Raw genomic sequence first — 20,339 nt, 5'->3', positions numbered from 1 at the left:
CCTAAAATTCCAAGAATTCCCCAGCCAGTATGTGGGCTGGGGAATTCTTGGAGTGGAACTCCACACATCTTAAAATTTGCAAGGTTGGGCAACACTGATTTAACCAAAGAAACTTAAAAGTATGCCAGCCAGGGGTGAAATTCTTCAGGTTCTGGGGAATCCGGTAGCGGAAATTTTTAGTAGTCTGGAAAACCAGCCAATGCCACCTCTGGTTGACCCCAGAGAAGGGGGAATGGAGATTTTGCAGTATCCTTCCTCTGGAGTGGGGTGGGAATAGAGATTTTGCAGTATCCTTCCCGCCCACCAAGTCGCACCCACAGAACTGGTAGTAAAAAAATTGGAATTTCACCCCTGGTGCCAACCCTGCCAGATCGAACCAGCCAGGATGATGAGGACAATTTCAATTTCCAAGAAAGTGCAAAATGTTCCAATGAGAATTATTCTGCATAGAACAAAGAAAGTTAAATATTTCCTCCTCACCTACTCATTGCTGTAGGAATTTCGCATTCTCAATGTTTCAATGTTCAACTTTCAATGTTTTCCCCGCCTTTAACTCCAGAATAAGGAATTCAATTTCCCCTTTTTGCCTCAGCACTCTTTCCCAGGAGCATAAGATAAGAATGATATGTGTTTTTGAAAAGGGGAAACAGTGAGATAAGAAAGGCAACCATAAAACATTCACATTTTCCAAGAACATGGAATACTTTACAGAATAACAATTGGAAGGACATTGGAGACCTTCTAATCAAACAGAACATCTAGAAGATCTATGGTGTCTCTACACTGTGTTTTCTTTTTTGCCTCCTCCTAATTGTGCCACTATTCTGGTCTTCAATAAATTTGCTGAAGTAAGGAAATGAAGGGGAAAAAACAGTAGAAATACTGGTAGTTGTTATGTAGTAGTGTCATCTGAAGAGCTTCATAAAAGTTTCTGAAAGAGGCATAGCAATTGCACACTAAAAAGGTCACCTTAAAAGGCTTTTCCAAGAAAGAAGATAATTCCCTTCAATCCCTGTCAATGGATTGGATTGTGGGGAATAGTATATTCTTTCTTTGATGGGAAAGTTACTTTATTTTCCCCCCCACTGGAATATCATTTTAAGCAATGGATGGAAACTAATCAAGGAGAGAATCAACCTGGAACTAAGAAATTTCCTGACAGTTACAGTATAACAATCAGTGGAACAATTTGCCTCCAGAAGTTGTGGGTGCTCCAAGACTGGAAGTTTTTAAGAAGAGATTGGACAACCCTTTGAAATGTTATAGGGTTTCTTCCTGAGCAGGGGGTTGGACTAGAAGACCTCCAAGATCTCTTCCAACTGTTATTCTGGAATGGTACGAGGACTGATGAATTAAAAAATACTTGCTGGAAACACCACCTCATCAAGGACTTTGCGAGAACAGTATCTTTGGAAGAGGGTAGTTTTCTATTTTTTACTTTTTTTCCCCAGAAGACAGTTTGAAAAATAGATGCAATGGAAATTCATGGCTCAGTGGATCTTATTACTGTAGGGTAAAAAATTGACTTTTATTCCTTCCCTGTTCTGCTCCTAATTTTTCCACTAAGCAACCCAAGTCATTTAATGGTCGGAAGAAGAAAAAAGCAGAAGGAAAGCAATGAAAATGTGGCTATGGTCTCAAGGTGGCTTTAGATATGGTAGCTGAGAGAAACAGTGCCGTTGTGACAACAGTATCACATAAGAAGTTTACTTAACAATGTTGTCTGTTTATTTCTCACCATCAGAGACAGCTGGTGAGCTTTGAAAGAACACTGGAAGCATTAACACAAGTGCCAACATAAAGATAGTTCTGAGTATTTTTTTAGACAACCTGAACCAAATAATTGCTCAGCTAAAGCTTGACCTCAATAATACCTATCTATCAGCATGAATATTTCACCGAGGGAGGTCTAAAAAGCAAATGTACAATAAAATCTCATTCAACTTTACTCAGAAGTCCTTGCATTTAAATACGATTTATTTATAGGCAATATAGCATGTGCTATAGTAGACAATTTCTAATGACTCAAATACATATATTCACAATTTCTAATGACTCAACTGTATATCTATACCCAACGCTGAGTATTGGATTATCTATTTCTGATCCTAAAGTGGTATGGAACAAAATAAAAATTAAATCTGTTCGTATTTGTTTGTACCATGACAAATAACACGTGTAGAATTAGTTCCTATAAAAAAATCTAATAATCTAATAAAAAAGAAATTTTCTTTCTTGCCTTTCTTGCCACAGTGGTTACATGAATCCCTGCAGTTGTTAAGTTAGTATAATACAATAATTAAGCAAATTTGGCTTCCTCGTTGACTTTGTTTAGCCGAAGGTCCCAAAAGGTAATCACATGATCACAAGACACTGTAACCATCATAAATCCATGCTAGTTGCCAAGCATCTGAATGTTGATCATATGACCTTGGGGATGCTGCAACAGTTGTTAAGTTGAAAAATGGTTATAATTACCTTTTTCAGTGCTGTTGTAAGTTGGAACAGTCACTAAATGAAAGTTGTAAGTCGAGCACTACTTTTATACATCTCAATAATTAGGACCAAAGAACAGTAATTTAGTAGTGCACTACTAATTAGTGCACTAATTTTAATAGCAAATCCATATGTTTGTGAAGTAAGTGAGGTCTTACAATGCAGATGAAACTGAGATCCAGGCTAGAGAAGGCTACCTCTAAATAAGGGAAGGTGTTAATTTGCTATATTAATGTACCTTCTAATAGCCATCTGGGGCCTATGACTTTAACTTCTAAAGAATTAAAGAATTATCATGAAGTAGAAGCCAGGTCTTTTAAACAACCTTTGAAACTTAACTGGCAAATATATCATAAAATGACAAAATCATATCAGCCTGGAGTAAAGTGCTGTAATGCATATTAAGTACCCTAGACATATGTATTGGACCTGTAATAATTAGGAGTATTATCTCCTTTTTAAAATCCAGGAGCTACAATTGCCACCTTCAACCCAGCTGACAAACAGCAGGTATTATTTCTACATGCCCAAATAACTGTTTCTTTCAACCTCATTTAAAGAAGTTCTTATACTCTATTCTAAGAGACAGCGTCTTAATTTCTGTCTGTGTATATACACAGGTAGATGCATCTGCATTCCCTATAGCCCCAACCCATTGAGCTTTCATAGCACCTTATAAAACTTTCTCTTCCGACAAGGTTTGGATGGCATGTAGTGATTGGCTCTCTGATGCTGCTTGACTGAAAAGACTACAATTAAAACTGTTTTTAAAGGCATGCCAAAATTGTGCATGCACCCACAATGCAATGCACCCCACCCACCCCAGCATGGCGGGGGGGGGGGAGTTTTTGCCCTTCCCAGGCTTCAGGAAAGCCTCCAGAACATGGAGAGGGCAGAAAACGGGCCCAACAGGCCAACCAGAAGTTTGTTCCTGTTGGGCCTGCTTTTCATCCTCCCCAACCTCCGGAGGCTTTCCTGAAGCCTGGGGAGGGCGAAAACAGTCTCCCTTCTGAGGCCCTCCGGAAGCTGGAAACGGATCATTTCCAAATTTCCAGTTGGCCCGTTGGGGGCATTTTTTGTCCTCCCCAGGCTTCAGGAAAGCCTCCGGAACATGGGGAGGGCAAAAAACAGGCCCAAGTGCTTTTCGCCTTCTCCAGTCTCTGGAGGCTTTCCTGAAGCTTGGGGAGCCTTCCCAAGCCCTTCAAAAGGCCAAAAATCAGCTGACCAGCACACTGGAGCTGATGGCTGGCATGCCAGCAAATATGCCTCTGTGTGCCACCTATGGCACGCGTGCCATAGGTTCTCCATCACAGCAATAGGGCAACATAGCAACACAGGAGGGGTCTAGGGACTGATCTCTGCCCAAAACCAACACTAATGGAGTAGAAACATGAAAGCATGCCGCCCAAGCCCCAACTCCTGGAAGTGATATCAAAAGCTGCAGAGAAGGAAGAATCGCGAGGATGAATGACCACCTCCAACTCAGTTCTGTCACTCCATCAAAAACAACCGATAATCTATGACAAAGTCTTCCTGAGGGTACAAAAGTTGCCAAGAATTCACATGTATCCATCAAAGACAGGACATTCTTTTTTAAAAATACTTTCTTTTATTTTTAATTTTCAAAACAAACACAACACATAAAATCTTCCTTCTTTACACGCTGTAGAAAGTGTATCAGTTGGTTACAAAAGGCTTTCGTGCTTCTCTTCCACAGTCATCAAGCATAATTCATATTAACTCAAGTATTTTAACTCAGATATTTATACATGTTACCATCATCATACCTCCATTTTCATTTGACTATAATTGTTTAAATGTCCTTCATCATAAAATATATCAATATTAATACATAACCGCATTTCATTTGTTATTTCTAAAATCCTCCAATAACATTGAATCCTTATGTCCTATTCTAGCTAAACATCCATAATATTTAGTAACAAAATTTTCTAATCCTTTACAAATCACTGTTCACAATTTATATCCAGTTTCCTTATGTTGTACCCATATATATATATATATATATATATATATATATATATATATATATATATATATATATATATATATATATATATATATATATATATATATATATATATATATATATATATATGTTTTCTGAGGTTTTCGCGGGTGTTAGTATGTAGGTCTCTAGTTGTTCGGGTTTTCTCCCGCGTAGAATTGGATATGTCTTTGCGACGTTTCGACGAAGTCACATTCGTCATCTTCAGGCTGCTGCTGACTACTTCAGGTTTGGTGTTTCCAGGAGTAGTCGTTTGCCGGTTTGGTGTTTCCACTACTCCTGGAAACACCAAACCTGAAGTAGTCAGCAGCAGCCTGAAGATGACGAATGTGACTTCGTCGAAACGTCGCAAAGACATATCCAATTCTACGCGGGAGAAAACCCGAACAACTAGAGACCTACATAGTAACACCCGCGAAAACCTCAGAAAACATATATATATATATATATATATATATATATATATATATATATATACACACACATACATACATACATACATACATACATACATACATATATATATATATATATATATGTGTGTTTTTTTTTATTTGTGCTGATAAATAACTGTGACTTTAAGTATATATATATATATATATATATATATATATATATATATATATATATATATATATATATATATATATATATATATCCCTCCTTTATTTGACTATATCCTGTATCATAACATTTCCCCCCCTAATAATCAAGACTTAACTGAATCTAACTTAGCTCTTTTTATTAACCTTTATATATAAGCCAGGAGGATTTCTAATCTTCCTTTAATGGGTACCATTCAATATTCATATCCAATTATTACCTATCATAACACTACACGTTGTATACATCATTATCATTATCAAATTATTTATTTAACTATATCTATTGTCACTAAATTTCACTAAGCTTAACTAGTTTTAGATTATACACTTCCATCTATCAACCTGTATCTTTCCTGTAGCGAAATAGTCTCATGTCTTCTGCCATTTGTGGTGTCAGTCCTCTAATCATCTCCTTAATTAAATTTGTATGGACTCCTCTTAGCAACTCCTTGCTGATAAAATCTCTCATGTAATTTTGATGCCCTTCTTCTGTTTCCTTAATCAACTTATCTTTGATTGTCAGTAGTGTTATCGATGATGGTAATAAAATTTCTTTCTTTAAATCCATAAATTCTTTTGTTTTTTCTTCTTCTATATCTTGCCATCTGGGATAGAGTTCCCCTCCATTTAATTCCTCTTTCAGTATTCCATTCTTTCCATTTCCAGAAACAAACCAATCACCATAAATATCAGCAAATTTAATTTCTTTATGGTCATTTTCCTCTTCGGTTTTTAGGATTCTAGCCTCCACTTTTTCCACTTGATAAAGATCTCCAACTTCTTCTTCATATTTTGCTGTCAGATGCTCTAAGACTTCCAACTTCTTCTCCATCCTCTCAAATGAATTTGATAATTTCTTAATTTCTAAGAATATCTTTTGCAGGCTTAAAGTTTCTTTCTGCTATTGAAATTGTGCCATTATCTCCAGCTAAGAAACACTGCTGCTCTGGTTTGGAAAGTTTTTACAAGATTAAGCATAGATTCACAATAAATTTTTATTTTCACTTTTCTCTGGTTGAAGATATACTTCAAAGGGACATCTGCATGCCCTTCCTCTTATCACTCTCTATAAACAAGCAGTGAGACCTTGGAGCGCCAAGCCAGGACAATCAGCAAGAAAAGTAAGTGTTTTGTTTCCAATACACAAACCTCCAGCCTCTGAGTAGCAGTGTTGTTGTCACAATTTTCTTTGTTTCCTTTTGTATCCTTTTTATATTCCAAGTTAAAAAATGTCAGATTCTTAGATGTGTTAGAGAAAGGGGGGGAAACGCCTATAGTAATGAAGGAGAATTTTAGTCCATAGGTTGCAAAGAATAATAATAAAAGAAAAAAAATAGAAGAAGAAATAGAAGAATTCATTTTAAAAGGCTTGCATACAATCCATCCATGAACATAGCATTTAAAAGGTAAGATAACCCATTGTCCAAAACCATTCAAAGCTTAATTCCGCTGCTTATTTATTCTGTTCTCAAATTTAAATTAACTTTAAGTTTTTTTATAGGCAGTCTCTTTTAAAATGGTGAAAATTCCTCACCAGCTGGAAACACTTTCTCTTTCCGTATCCTTCCGTTTTGCAGCCGCTCCGACTTCATCAGCCTAATGGCTGGATTTTTTGTCACTGGCTTGAAGAACTTCTCTTGAATCGATCAGGGACTTTGCGATGTCCCTGAGATCAGCAAATGTATTCTTCCTGTTCACCATCTCTACGGGACAGTTTAGGTCCGATTGGACCACCCAGTGGCAAAAGCAATAACTGCAGTCTCGGAGCATAGAGACCACATGTCCATATAGTTGCGACATTGGCTCCTCCTCCCCAAAGACAGGATATTCTTGATAGCGATTTACTGGTAATAGTTTGGGAATTTTCACTGTATTGCTTTTCCCTCAGCACCAATTCTTGAAAGCTTTTTGCATCAATTCAGACCTTATATTACTTGCTGTTCAAATTTTATATAGGAATGTCTGCATTCAATAATATTAAATTGTCGTCTTTAATTTTTCTAAACCCAAATGGTTGCCCAAACTATACCTTGATAGATCTTGTTGCCACCAGCTGTTATTTGCAGCAAATTACAATACACACAATGCTGTCTCACTGGTTTCCTGGTTTAAAGTTTCTTACGAATATAAAGTTGCAAGAAACACAAATGGAAACAACACAATGGCTTGAGGAATCCAAAATCATTTATTGATTACATACTGCGATAGAATAAGGCAACAATAAGTCATAAATATTAAATATAAGATCAAAGTTAGGAAATTACTGTTAGACAAGTAGCACGGGCCTAAGCAACTTGGAAACTATTAGAGAACCACATGATCCCTCTAGAATAGATACTGATTGCAAATCCTGTAATCAAAATGATGTCAACATCGTTGGGAACTGCAATTCAACATCTAGACTACACTGTTCTCACCGAAGAACTATTATATTTAAACTATACAAGACAGTAAAGTTGTGATTTAATAATCTAACCCACCCACCCCTTCACTTAGCATTTTGGCTAATCAGATTTATCAATCATTTTGAAATAAGGGAGCAAAATACTTTAGTGTATAGAATAAGCAGTTTGTCAACTGAGGGTGGCATATGGCTCCATTTTTTAGATATCTGAAATCATTCAAGATTGGGCTGATTAGGAAGAAGGCGGGGCTTAGCAGTGAGAAGACGGAGTTTCAGGCTATTCCTGAAATTCCTCTACTCCGAAGGATTTTTGGACGGGTTTTTTGGACCCTAGCTGTCCCGGAGACGACAGTGAAAGGTGAGGGGAGACCCAGGACCTCAGAGACACTCGCAAAGTCTCGGGGGGGGGGTATTAACCCCTCTTGCCAATTCCTTTTTGGATTAGCTGCATGCTAACTGAAACTGCAGGTTGCCCCTAAGAATGGTAGAAGTGATGTCATCTGGTAAGCTGATTTTATTATTCAAGAGAGACTGTCCACACTAAAAGCTTAAGCTAATTGAAACCAAAGAATAGAAGAATCTAGCGGCGAATTGGTCTTTTTTTTAAATGGATTTATGGCTGGTGGCTACTTTATTTCTTAAACGCTTCAAGGAACTCTTCGACACACACACCCCTGATTCTTTCTAAGTGGATCGTAAAACTAACTTTCTACTAACTAGCCCTTCACGATCTGACACTTTTATTACTTGGCTGTGTTCACGATCAGATAAGATTGCACAGTTTCCAGCGTGTTTTTACTTGCAATTTCTAACTACGACACATCATGGCGTCTGAAAATACTTCTAAGGTTTCATTCCAGATTCTTTTTTCCGCATGTCGAGAGCTTTTTGACTCATTTCAGAGATTGGAAAAAAAAATTGGATCATCTGATTTTAAAATATGAAGGAAAAACTGAGATCGTTGAATGTTTGAATGTTCCTGAAATACAAATGGAAAATGTGAGAAATGGCGTCTGGTCTATCTCAGAGGAAGAAAGGAGGGGGGGAGCTATAAAGAAGATTCATTTAAAGAGACAGAGTGCAGGAGAAATGAAAACTCCACCCTTGAGAATTAAAGTCAATTTGAAAAGTTTTACAAGCCCGGGACAACATTATTATTTCATCACTGACATTCAGAGCCAAAAGGTGCGAAGATATCTTTGTTTGGACTTGCTTATAAAAACATTTGGTAAATTTATCCAACGAATGGCAATTGGTTTGAGAAGATTTTGCTATTGGAGAGACACAGGCTGACAGATGGAAGAATACAACTTAAAATTAGCTAAATCTGATTACTTTAATTTGTAATAGATATAGCTGAATAATAATTGATATTGATAGTAATGTATATAATGTGGAATTGGCTGATAGATTGAAGAATACAACTGAAAACTAGCTAAACCTAATTGCTCTTTTTTGTAACAGATATAGCTGAATAATAATTGATATTGATAGTAATGTATATAATGTGGAGTTGATATGATAAATAACAATTGGATATGAGAAAACATTTTTGGATTATACATAGAGTATTAATTACAATAATTATCACTATTAAAAAAACTAAATAAAATACATACAACCAAATGTTAATCAATACTGGGAAAATGTTACGATATATGATATAATTAAAGATTATGGATGTTCAGCTAAAATAGGATATGAGGATTTGATGTTAATAGAGGATTTTACAAGTAAGTAAATGAAATGTCAGCATGTGTTATGGATTAATTCTTTGGCATAGTTAAGGATGAAGGATGTTTAAATAACTATAGGTAATTAAAACTGGAGGTATAATGATGTTAATATGGTAAACATTTGAGTTAAGATATTTGAATTAATATGAGTTAATGGAAGAGAAGCACCAAAGCATGTTGTAACCAGTTGATATACTTCTTCTTTTTTATAATAGATACCTGTGTTTTGTTTTTTTTCCCTGCCTTGTCCTTTGTCGTTTTTGTCTTTTTTTTATTATTATTTTTTTTGCCTTTTCTTTTTGATTTTTTCTTTTCCCACGGGTGTGGGCATGTATTGTTCAAGATTATTACTTTTATTAATATTTTTAAATAATAATTACAGTCAAATGAAAATGGATATATAATAATGCTTGAGTTAATATGAGTTATGTTTGTTGACCGTGGAGGAGATGTACCAAAGTTTATCTGTAATCGATTGATACATTTTCTACAGATGTAAAGAAAGATGTTGTACTTGTTTCAAATTAAAATTAAAAAAACATTTATTAAAAAAAAAAGATTGGGCTGATTAAATTTTGAAGCGAAATTTCCTGAGAGCAATTAAAAACAATGTTAAATCCAGTAAACTAAAAGTAACACCAGTATCTCCCATTTAAAAACAATACCATCACAACCTATCCTGCAATAAAACTCTTGTTGCCCTTACAGGTGAAATTTGTCCCAACTGGAAAAGTTGCTTTGACCAGAATAACCTGTAAAAGTCCTTTTCCAATCCCTGTGTCAGGAACACAGATTATTTACACTGCCACTTTCCAGATTCCAAACTGTCACAACTTATTTCTGGTTTTTTTCCTGAAGGTCTTAGGCAGCCTTACTGGTAACTTTGGGTCTTTTCCTAATTGCATCTAATTATGGCACCATGTCCTGGCATCATCATCTTCTTTTTTCTTGAAATAGCCTTTTTCTCAGTCTCTGTCCTTTACTCACAAGTAGGGTAAGGTTGAAGTCATCCTTAGCTGCATTTCTTCCCTTATTCAAACACCGTCAAACTGCAGCTTCAACACTGTAAAATCTAAGATTGTTACCTTGAAGAGAAGGCAAGCAACTGACTGTGACTGAAAGCAAAGGCAAGAGGTAAAATAAGATGGCAATTCAATTTTCTCCCAATTCAAGGATGGGTGGATAATGCCCTGACTCAGCAGTGAGGAACATACCTTTCTAGTATCTTTTATAATCACCAAACCATTGTTCTGCCAAAATAACAGTGAAAAGGACAGCCTTTGCATCACCACATTAATGACTGGATGATACTAGAAAATGTTGTAAGCCACTTGCTGCTATCTCATTTAAGTTCCACTCTTCTTCTCTCCCAAATAATACAAGACAGTGTTTGCATAACAGAAGTAGACAACTACAAAAGAATGTATGCTACCGTGAGTTCTAAAAATGCAATGGACACTAAACTTTGAGGCATTGGTTGAAAGATTTAACCAATGGCAACAATGTTCAGCCTGTATATTTGAAAATAAATATACTGTATCTGTCAGAAACTGTTATAAATCTAAAGAAAGCAGAACCTTTGCAGATAACTTTTCCTCAAGCAATTTCATTTTTTGGAGAAGTGGCCTGAATTTTAACAATATAATATTAATGACAATTCATTTCCTCCCCTGCCTCACTCACAAATGCATCCACATGTGAGCTATCTTCCCTTGCATCAGGAGCAATTATAGCATCATGCCAAGATTTAAATGTGGATTTAATTTTTAAAATAATTGAGTCAATTGAATAGCCCCATTCAATTATGCTGCAGTCTTTGTCTTTCATTTCATAAGCAAGTCCAGCAGCGTGCAAAGCAACAAGCTGCCCATGTCTGTTAAACACTGGTGAACCCGATGACCCCTCGAAAAAACAGGCATCATAAGTGACAACATTAGCATTACTTGTATCTAACACAAAATATTCTGGATTATACCTATGGATGGATTTCTCTGGCCTGTAACCACACACACAGATGCAATGTTCAATTTTCAGGCATTTCTGCAAATGATCCCCAATTGCCTTGTCACGTTCAGGTATACTGACAACAAGACAAACATCTATAGACTTGACTCCTGCTTTTGGGTGACCTATGATAAAAATGGGACCATTTGGTGGTGGTGGGGAATTTAAATGCAACAGTCCTGGTGGAGGATGACTATTACTTCCATTTTCTTCCAATTTCAGCACAGCAAAATCAAGATCCTCATCTGCTATTTCAAACCAGTTCTCCAATGAGAACCATGTTTCCATACGATGAAGTTCTTCATAAGAGAAAGTTACACGGGCCAACTGCTTGATTCTATTTCCCCAGTCCTTTGCTTCAATTCCTTCTCCAACTATCTTCCTTATTACATGGTGACACGTTAATATATATCTACCACGGAGAACGAAGCAAGTTCCAACCCATTGAAAGTATCCTGAGATTCTCCTCCCTATAAATCCAACTGAATCCATATTTTTAGCAAGAATCCTAACCAACTTGCAGGAAAGAGAGCCATTCATCTCCTTGCCATAGTTTCTTTTATAAGCTTCAAGTTTATCCTTTTTATATCTCAAAAATTTGGCAATGTTTTCTCTTTCTTCCTTCAGCTTAGGATACAAGTGTAGGACCCCCAATTCAGAGTCCTGCAGCTTTTGTCTTTTAGCGTTGACCTGTCCCATCTCACAATCCGGCTCTGGCTTAGGCTCCACCCCAATATTATAAACCTGACCTGATAAGTTGTCAACTGGAAAATTGTTATCTATGATTGTTGCACCGTCCTCCAGAGTCCAATTCTCTTCTTTCAGGAATGGCAGAAAGCGGCCATCATTGCACAGGGCATCTTTTATGGATTCTCCTTTAGGGGCACAGATACAAAGTATGCAATATTCTTTAAGTAGGTCGCGGTTTTTGATTAACCTAATTCTTTGTGCTCTACGGCTTTTCATTCTAGAAACTTTTTTATGGACACAGAACACTATACATTCGTCTTTTACATCATCATATTGGCGATACCACCTTTCATTAGTTGCATTGTAGGACTTCAATTCAAATTGTGAGCGATCAGGTACATACTTTAAAGGCATTCCCATATTGACACAGACATTCCAAGGCTCTTTCTTCTCTATTAAGTGGAACTCTACCCCCTTTTTTCTCTCCATCCAGTCACAAATATATGTACTAGACTTGAGGGCACTAATCAGACTGTCGGTAAGTCTGCCTCTCACTTCATGCTTCCTCTCATCTCTATTTAATGTCACCAGGAATGTTCGTTTTTCTTCGCTTGCATCCTTGCAACTTGTTGGATTTTTTTCGGGAAAATCATATTCATTGTTAACTTCTTCTTTGATCTAATAAAAGGGAACAATTAAATATGCATTTGGTTTATTTTGTTTTTCACTAAAACAACAGTAAAAAGACCATGTAGTGCCTAGCACCTTAACTTAACAGTAACACAGTTGGATGTGAAACAAAATTTTGTATGGGATATTTTCATAGGTGCTTTTAGCCCAATTCAGGCATTTCCTGAATTGAATATAATTAAGCTACTTAAGAAAGAAAGAACATAATTATTTTCAAGCTGAATCTTCTCTGTAACCAGGCACACTGCAGACCTGGGATTCTCAATTATGGATTACCGTATTTTTCAGAGTATAAGACGCACATTTTTTTCCTCAAAAAAGAGGCTGAAAATTGTCTTTTAGAAGTACTGAGCTGCCCCTCCTCAAAGTCTTATACACTAAATACAGCATTTTTCCCCTCCTGAAGCCCCTCCCCCTTCACCAAAATGGCCATTTCCCCCCCCTCCAGCCCCCAGCAGGACTCTATAAGCCTCCATAAGGCTATGCATTTGATTTTTTTGGCAAAAAATGGGCCATTTTTTGCTGGTTTCTGCCCCCCCCCAGAGCACTGTGCAAGCCCCCCCCCAGGCTATTTATGCCTTTTATTTGGAAAAGCGGGGCATTATTGGGAGGTTTGCAGAGTGAAAATACTCCCCACCCCCTTTTGGAAAGCTCTTTAATTGATTGATGAGAATTACATTGATCAAGTGCTGTGCCAGCAAAAACACCTATCTATCTGCTATATTTCTCTCTCTATCTCTTTCTATATATCTCTCTCTATCCCTCTATCTATCTACCTACCTACCTACTCTCTCTCTCCCCTCTCCTCCCTCCCTCCCTACTGTATTTCTCTATCTCTTTATCCCTCTACCTACCTACTTTTTTAAAAATTTGCTTCTTCAAAATCTTGGTGCATCTTGTACTCCGGTGCGTCTTATACTCCGAAAAATATGGTAATTTAAAACATGTTCTGCTCTACCCATATCTCCAAGTGCATGTGATTCTATAATGTACTAATGTACATAATGTACTAAGAAGAGGCATGGAGACTGTGGGGAAATTGCACCATGACATCCCAACAGGAAAAGAATAAAGGAAAGTTAGCTTGATTCATCACGCCCAGTAATAGCAGAGTCAACTAACACTTTCAAAAACCAAGCACCAAGGATCCAATCAGGAGAATTGGCTTCTCTTGTGTGATATTTAAAAATAGGAAGACGACAGACTCCATGTTTGTCTTTCAGGGATTCGGTTTCTTCCTGTGGAGCAGGTGAAAGCCAAATTAGGAGGGCGCCCTTAGCCAGCAGCAACACAATTAGATGTTCTATATCAGGGGTGTCAAACTCATGTCGTCATGGCAGCATCAGGTGAAATATCAGGACTTTTTTCCTCTTTGCTAAACCAGACATGGACATGGCCAGCATGTGATGCATCCGGCCCATGAGACGGGAGTTTGACAGCCCTGTTCTTTACCGAATTTGGATAGAATGCTAGATCAGTGGCTACTTGTGGGATGGACCAGGATTTTCAAACTATATTCTACAGAGAACTTGAGGAGCAGCCCTCAAAGACTAAGGACAAAAAACAATAGACTCAAACTCAGCCAACTTTCTATTACTAGAGTATGATTGGACCCAAGGTCTAGAGGCTGTTCAGCTACAGCCATGGCTGTGGCTGTTTAGCCCCCTCCCACTACCCAGGTTGGTGAAGTTTTCATTGTCCATCTTGGCTAGGGTAATACTTCCCCATTTGATACTGGAATAGCAATGGCACTTAGACTTATATACAGCTTTCCAGTGTTTTCCAGCCCTCTCTAAGTGGTTTACAGAATCAGCATATTGCCCCCAACTATCTGGGTCCTCATTTTACTCCCCCAAGACAGATGGAAGGCTGAGTCAACCTTGAGCCTTGTGGGATTTGAACTGCCAAATTGCAGGGAGCCGGCAGACAGCAGAAATAGCCTCGGAACTGCACTCTAACTACTGCGCCACCAAGGAATACAACTTGATGCTTTTCACTCTAACCACTGTGTCACTGCTGCCAGGTGTGCTGCGTTGGCTGCCAGGTGGTTTCCAGCTGCCTTTCAAGTGCTGGTTGTCATCAATAAAGCCCTGTATGGCATAGGGCTGTGATGATTAACCTATGGCATGTGTGCCAGGGTGGCACGCGGAGCCCTCTCTGTGGGAACGTGAGCCGTCGCGCCAGCGCAGCTCCACTACGTAGGCACCTCCCATCAGCCAGCTGATTTTTGGGTCTCTGCAGCGGGAGACACGGATGTATGTAAAGGAGGCAGGGGGCAGCGCAGGGGTGGGGGCAGTCCCAGCCCCCAGGGCTTCATTTTTGGTCCCAGGAGGCTTCAGGGAGGCCTGCAAAAAGAGCCGAGGTGGCGCAGTGGTTAGAGTGCAGTACTGCAGCCACTTCAGCTGACTGTTATCTGCAGTTCGGCGGTTCAAATCTCACCGGCTCAGGGTTGACTCAGCCTTCCATCCTTCCGAGGTGGGTAAAATGAGGACCCAGACTGTGGGGGCAATATAATGACTCTGTAAACCGCTTAGAGAGGGCTGAAAGCCCTATGAAGTGGTATATAAGTCTAACTGCTATTGCTATTGCTAGGCCCAAAATGGGCCATGGGGGTGTTGCGAGCACAGGTGTAGGAGGAGCACGGGGTTTGAGGATGCCTGTGCGGAAGAGCATGTGGAATTGCGCACACATGCACAGGGGGGCGTGGAGCGTGAGGGGCATTGCATTATGGGTGTGGGCGCACTTTCGGCACGTGAGGACGGAAAGGTTAGCCATCGCTGGCACAGGGCCTAGTTACCTAAGGAACTGCCTTTCTCCATTTTTTTGCTGCCCACCCAGGAGATAAGCAGAACATTTAGGTCCTCTCTATTAAACATTGCCATCTTGGAAATCCAAGGAAATCCAAGGCTTTCTGAAACAGTCCCCCACCTTCTGAACTCACATCCCATCAGAGATAAGGACAGCACCTACTCTGCTGGGATACAGGAAAGCTCTCAGGACTTCACTATGGTTCAAAGGATGGGCTTAATGTATCTACGAGGATCCCGTTGTGGTCTCCTGTTACGCTTGTGGTTGTTTGAATCTGGACTGAATTGTTTGGTATTTTTTGCTTTTTTTGGACCGAGTGTCTAATAAGAGAGGCAGTCCTCATGTTGTGGCCCAATAGGAGCTTTTGGAGCTGCCACCAGACTCCGACAGCGAGGGGCCCTATGAGTCGGCTCTGGAGGATGTGGAGGACTTGGACAGGGTTCTGACTCTGAGCAGGGCGCAGAGAGGCTGGTTGGCCACCAGGAGGCACCAGAGCCTTGGACCAGTGGGGCGGAGACAAGGGAGTTGTTCCTGGATGCCCGGCACCGAAGAGCTAATAGGCGTAAGGAACAGTTGCGCAGTTACAAGATATAATTGCACTCAGCTGGTGGTAATTAGGCTCCTCTCAAGACTATAAAAGGAATGATTGTGCACACGCCCTTTTGCAGGAGTCAACATATTCACTAAAGTTGTAGAAGGCTAGCTTGGCAGGCTGGATTGCTGCCAAGGTTAGTCTGTGCTGGATTGCTGCCACTGTCTTGTCTGTGCTGGATTGCTGCCAAAGCCTGGACTGTGCTGGATTGCTGCCAAGGGCCTGTCTGTGTATCAATAAATCCTGGAAGTATCTTTGCCTCGGCTGCTTTGGTGTAGGACGAGGTGGGTCAGAACACCTCAACGTACAACCATTCATTTACAACAGCACTGAAAAAGCTACATATGATCATTTTTCACTTGCAGCATTTCCATGGTCACATGATCCAAATTCAGGCACTTGGCAACTGGCATGCATTGATGATGTCATGTGATTTACCATTTGTAGCCATCCCAGCCCACTTCCAATAAGCAAAGACTTTTGGAGAAGTCAAATTTGCTTCACCACCACACGGTGCATTTAACAACTGTGGCAAAAAAGATCATAAAATGAGGAGCAACTCACTTGACAGCCTCACTTATCAATGGAAATTATGGGCTCAACTGCGGTCGTAAGTCAAGGACAGCTGGTAATGGGTGCCATACCAAAAAAACTTTAATGGTGTTGGGGGGAAAACGCGCTTCCCAAAGTCAGGAGACAGAACCACGAGAGTGCAGAACAGGTTTATTGCTAGCAATGGTTCAGAGCAATAACTTGACAAAGTCTGAACCCCGGGCAACACCCGGGGTCTATCTTTTATAGGTTTTGAAATTTCAACTTCCTTTACACGCATCGAGATACAATACATCAAAACAGATACAAAAAGAAGAAGTTATATTATAATATTCCATATAAGGTTAGGGCTAGCATATCTTATACCATCTGCTAGTTTCAGGAACTCTTCACGTGTCTCACCCTTGCGTTACAACATATCATAGTACATAGTTCAATAAACAGACAAGTGCATTAGGAAAGAAGTTCAATACATTCCTAATATTGCAACAGAGATAGAAGCAAATAAGGGTCTATGTGTTTAAGGTTCGATATTAAATTAGGACCCTTGGGCCCATCCACATCAATGGCACTTAGAGAATCTGCACATCGACAAAACGTCCGTCACTTACAAGAGGCCTATGCTGCTTGGATCCACACATTTACTATGCTGATACTTTAGAGCATCCTAGGTTCTCTAAGAACTTGATGTGAATGAAGGCCAACCCCAGCTGAAGAATCGGCAGCTGTGATCCCACAGTTGTGAATATAATAGGAATGATAAAGTTTAAGCAACAAGCTTGGAGTCAAGAAGAGAGCAACGAAAGGCATGTCATGACATGTCCATGAAAAGCACACCTCACCACACACAGACTATGAGAACAGCAATCAGTTCAGAATAAGCAAGAACTCTACCTTTGGCTTTTCATCACTGGTTCCAGCAATGGGATCATCTTTCAACTGGTCCATCCTTATTGCTGCTAAAGTGAAGGGGGGAGGGGGAGAGAGGTAAAAACCCAAACAAAAGGATTATACAGCTAGTCCTTGACTTACAATCACAATGGCGCCTATAATGTATGTTATTAAGTGAGATATTTGTTAAGGGACTTTTGCCCCATTTTCTTGCCACATTTGCTAAGTGAATCACTGCAGTTGTTAAATTAATAACATGATTGTTAATTGAATCTGACTCTGCTTGTCAGGAACATCACAAAAGGGGATTACGTGACTCCTGGACACTGCCAACGGTCATAAATGTGAGACAGTTGTCAAGCATCGCAATATAAATCATGTGACCACATGTGGATGTTACAATGGTTGGAAAATGGTTGTTAAGTCACTTTTCTCAGGGATGTTGTAACTTTGAACAGTCACTAAATGAACTGTTGTAAATTGAAGACTACCTGTACTGAATTTCTCCTGCTATTTTGACCTTTTTTTTCAACCCACTCCCTTACTCATTTTCAGCTAGGCTAGGGCACTTTTGCTGCTTTGAGTACTAAGCTTTTCGCTTATTATCCCCGTTTATTGAATAAACCAAAATTAGCTCAGCAACTCACACTAAACCGTGATCAAAATATCTAGCTTGTGCGTTGCCTGTGCTGGATCAGCCAACTATGGTTTCTGGCGTCCCCGCCGAGTGAAATGAGATTAAATTCGCGGAAGGGGCGGCATGTAGTATCCCTTGTCGGCAGAGAAAGTACTGTAATAAAGGAGATCCCGATCATTTTCTCCACCCTTTGGCGTTCGCGAGTACATTCAAGAACTCTTTACCTTTACAGAGAGCTTTCTATCAGCCGAGGGTTGGAAAGGGACGATGACAACGGGGAGACCTCAGCAAACCTCCCAAGACCCCCAAAACAAGGGAGAAACGACTCCGCAAGTTGTGGCGCAGGCTGTGCGAAAGGCGGGAACGGCTTAGACAAAGTGATTTGCTTCCTCAAACTTCTTTTCCGGGGCGGTGATTCGGGCCTTGAAAGATGCCCATAACGGACTCAGCTCGGCAAAAGCGCGAACTCGAAAAGCGGTCCCCGCCCTTTTCCTTTTGTCTGACGGGAAATGGAAAGCAGCCGCCAGCCCAGAAAAGAAAGTGCCGATAAATTCCTGGGATTTTATTATGGCCTCTTGGGGCACTCTGGATCGATCCCCTGGGAGGTGCAGAAGTAGATTCCAGCCTCCACGGAAAGTGTCGCCGAGCCCGGGCAGGGATATAGCATCGGGATCGTTTCCCTCCCACTGGAAAGCGGGAAAGGACCACCGGCGGCTAGATGGGAGGACTGTCGTCGGCGTGATTCAAAGATCACGAATTTAATCCCCGCTCGCGTCCCAGCTCTTATGTGAAAAATGGGGACCGGGACGGGGAAAAAAACCGAGTTCACCCGAATGCAATCACTTAACCTTGGCCCAAATGTGGGCGAAGAGCCAGATATAGATAAAGGTTAACAGAATTGGAAGAGACCTTGTAGGTCATGTACTCCAACCCCCTCCCCTTTCAAAGAGTTGCCACAGAGAGGAAGGGGTCAGACTATTTTCCAAGACACCTGAAGGCCAGACAAGGAATGATGGATGGAAACTGAACAAGGAGAGATTCAGCCTAGAAGTAAGGAGAAATTTTCTGACTGAGAACAATCCACCTGTGGAACCGTTTGCCTTCAGAGGTTGTGGGAGCTTTATCACTGGAAGCTTTCAAGAAGAGACTGGACTGCCATCTGTCAAAAATGGTGTAGGATCTGCTGGGTGGGAGGTTGGACTAGATAACCTACAAGGTCCCTTCCAACTCTGTTAATTTGTATTTAAGGTGTGTGGACTTAAACTCCCAGAAATTCCAAGCCAGCAAAGCCCTGCTCCAGTACGAAGTATTTAGATGCAGGGAAGGGCTCACCTCTTCTTAGACTGATGTTTCCCAACCTTGGGATTTTAAGACATGTGGCCTTCTAAAATTCCAAGAATTCCCCAGCCAGTATGTGGGCTGGGGAATTCTTGGAGTTGAAGTCCACACATCTTAAAATTTGCAAGGTTGGGCAACACTGATTTAACCAAAGAAATTTAAAAGTGTGCCATCCAGGGGTGAAATTCTTCAGGTTCTGACAGGTTCTAGAGAACCAGTAGTGGAAAATTTGAGTAGTTCAGAGAACCAGTAAATGCCACCTCAGACTGGCCCCAGAGTGGGGTGGGAATGGAGGTTTTGCAATATCCTTCCCCTGCCACGCCCACCAAGCCACCCCACAGAACTGGTAGTAAAAAAATTGGAATTTCACCCCTGGTGCCAACCCTGCCAGATCGAATTAGCCAGGATGATGATGACAATTTCAATTTCCGAGAAAGTGCAAAATGTTCCAATGAGAATTATTCTGCATAGAACAAAGAAAGTTAAATATTTCCTCCTCACCTACTCATTGCTGTAGGAATTTCGCATTCTCAAAATAAAAGGCAGGAACTTTCAATGTCCCCCTCCCCTTTAACTCCAGAATAAGGAATTCAATTGTCTCTTTTTGCCTCAGCACTCTTTCCCAGGAGCGTAAGATAAGAATGATATGTGTTTTTGAAAAGGGGAAACAGTGAGATAAGAAAGGCAACCATAAAACATTCACATTTTCCAAGAACATGGAATACTTTACAGAATAACAATTGGAAGGACATTGGAGACCTTCTAATCCAACAGAACATCTAGAAGATCTATGGTGTCTCTACACTGTGTTTTCTTTTTTGCCTCCTCCTAATTGTGCCACTATTCTGGTCTTATATAAATTTACTG

The 20,339-nt window shown here is 39.9% G+C and overlaps 1 protein-coding gene across 2 annotated transcripts; it reads right to left on the bottom strand.

Annotated features, from left to right (window-relative positions):
- Nucleotides 1-8,588: 8,588 nt before the first annotated feature.
- On the bottom strand, nucleotides 8,589-18,562 carry FAM111A (FAM111 trypsin like peptidase A). 2 transcript variants are annotated; one of them, XM_087714438.1, is made up of 3 exons: nucleotides 18,359-18,562; nucleotides 17,501-17,562; nucleotides 8,589-12,642 (listed from the first exon to the last, which is right to left on the bottom strand). In XM_087714438.1, the coding sequence occupies exons 2-3, from the start codon at nucleotides 17,552-17,554 to the stop codon at nucleotides 10,918-10,920; spliced, it is 1,779 nt and encodes a 592-aa protein (XP_087570564.1). In that variant the 5' UTR covers nucleotides 17,555-17,562; nucleotides 18,359-18,562; the 3' UTR covers nucleotides 8,589-10,917. The 2 variants fall into 2 exon arrangements, with proteins under 2 accessions (XP_087570564.1, XP_087570559.1); XM_087714433.1 differs by having other exon boundaries at nucleotides 17,501-17,565; nucleotides 18,359-18,561.
- Between the last annotated feature and the right edge of the window lie 1,777 nt (nucleotides 18,563-20,339).

This window comes from Thamnophis sirtalis, unplaced genomic scaffold (genome assembly GCF_051295495.1).
Source record: "Thamnophis sirtalis isolate CommonGarterSnake01/CBP01778 unplaced genomic scaffold, rThaSir2_p1.2 scaffold_1, whole genome shotgun sequence".
In the NCBI taxonomy this organism is placed as follows: domain Eukaryota; kingdom Metazoa; phylum Chordata; class Lepidosauria; order Squamata; family Natricidae; genus Thamnophis; species Thamnophis sirtalis.
This window is presented reverse-complemented; position numbering and strand designations above follow the sequence as displayed.

Excerpts from the sequence above, each read along its gene's own strand:
- FAM111A (XM_087714438.1), bottom strand. The coding sequence starts at position 17,554 with ATGGACCAGTTGAAAGATGATCCCATTGCTGGAACCAGTGATGAAAAG. Across the intron at positions 12,643-17,500 it reads CCAGTGATGAAAAGCCAAAG|ATCAAAGAAGAAGTTAACAA; the intron begins GTAGAGTTCTTG and ends CCCTTTTATTAG.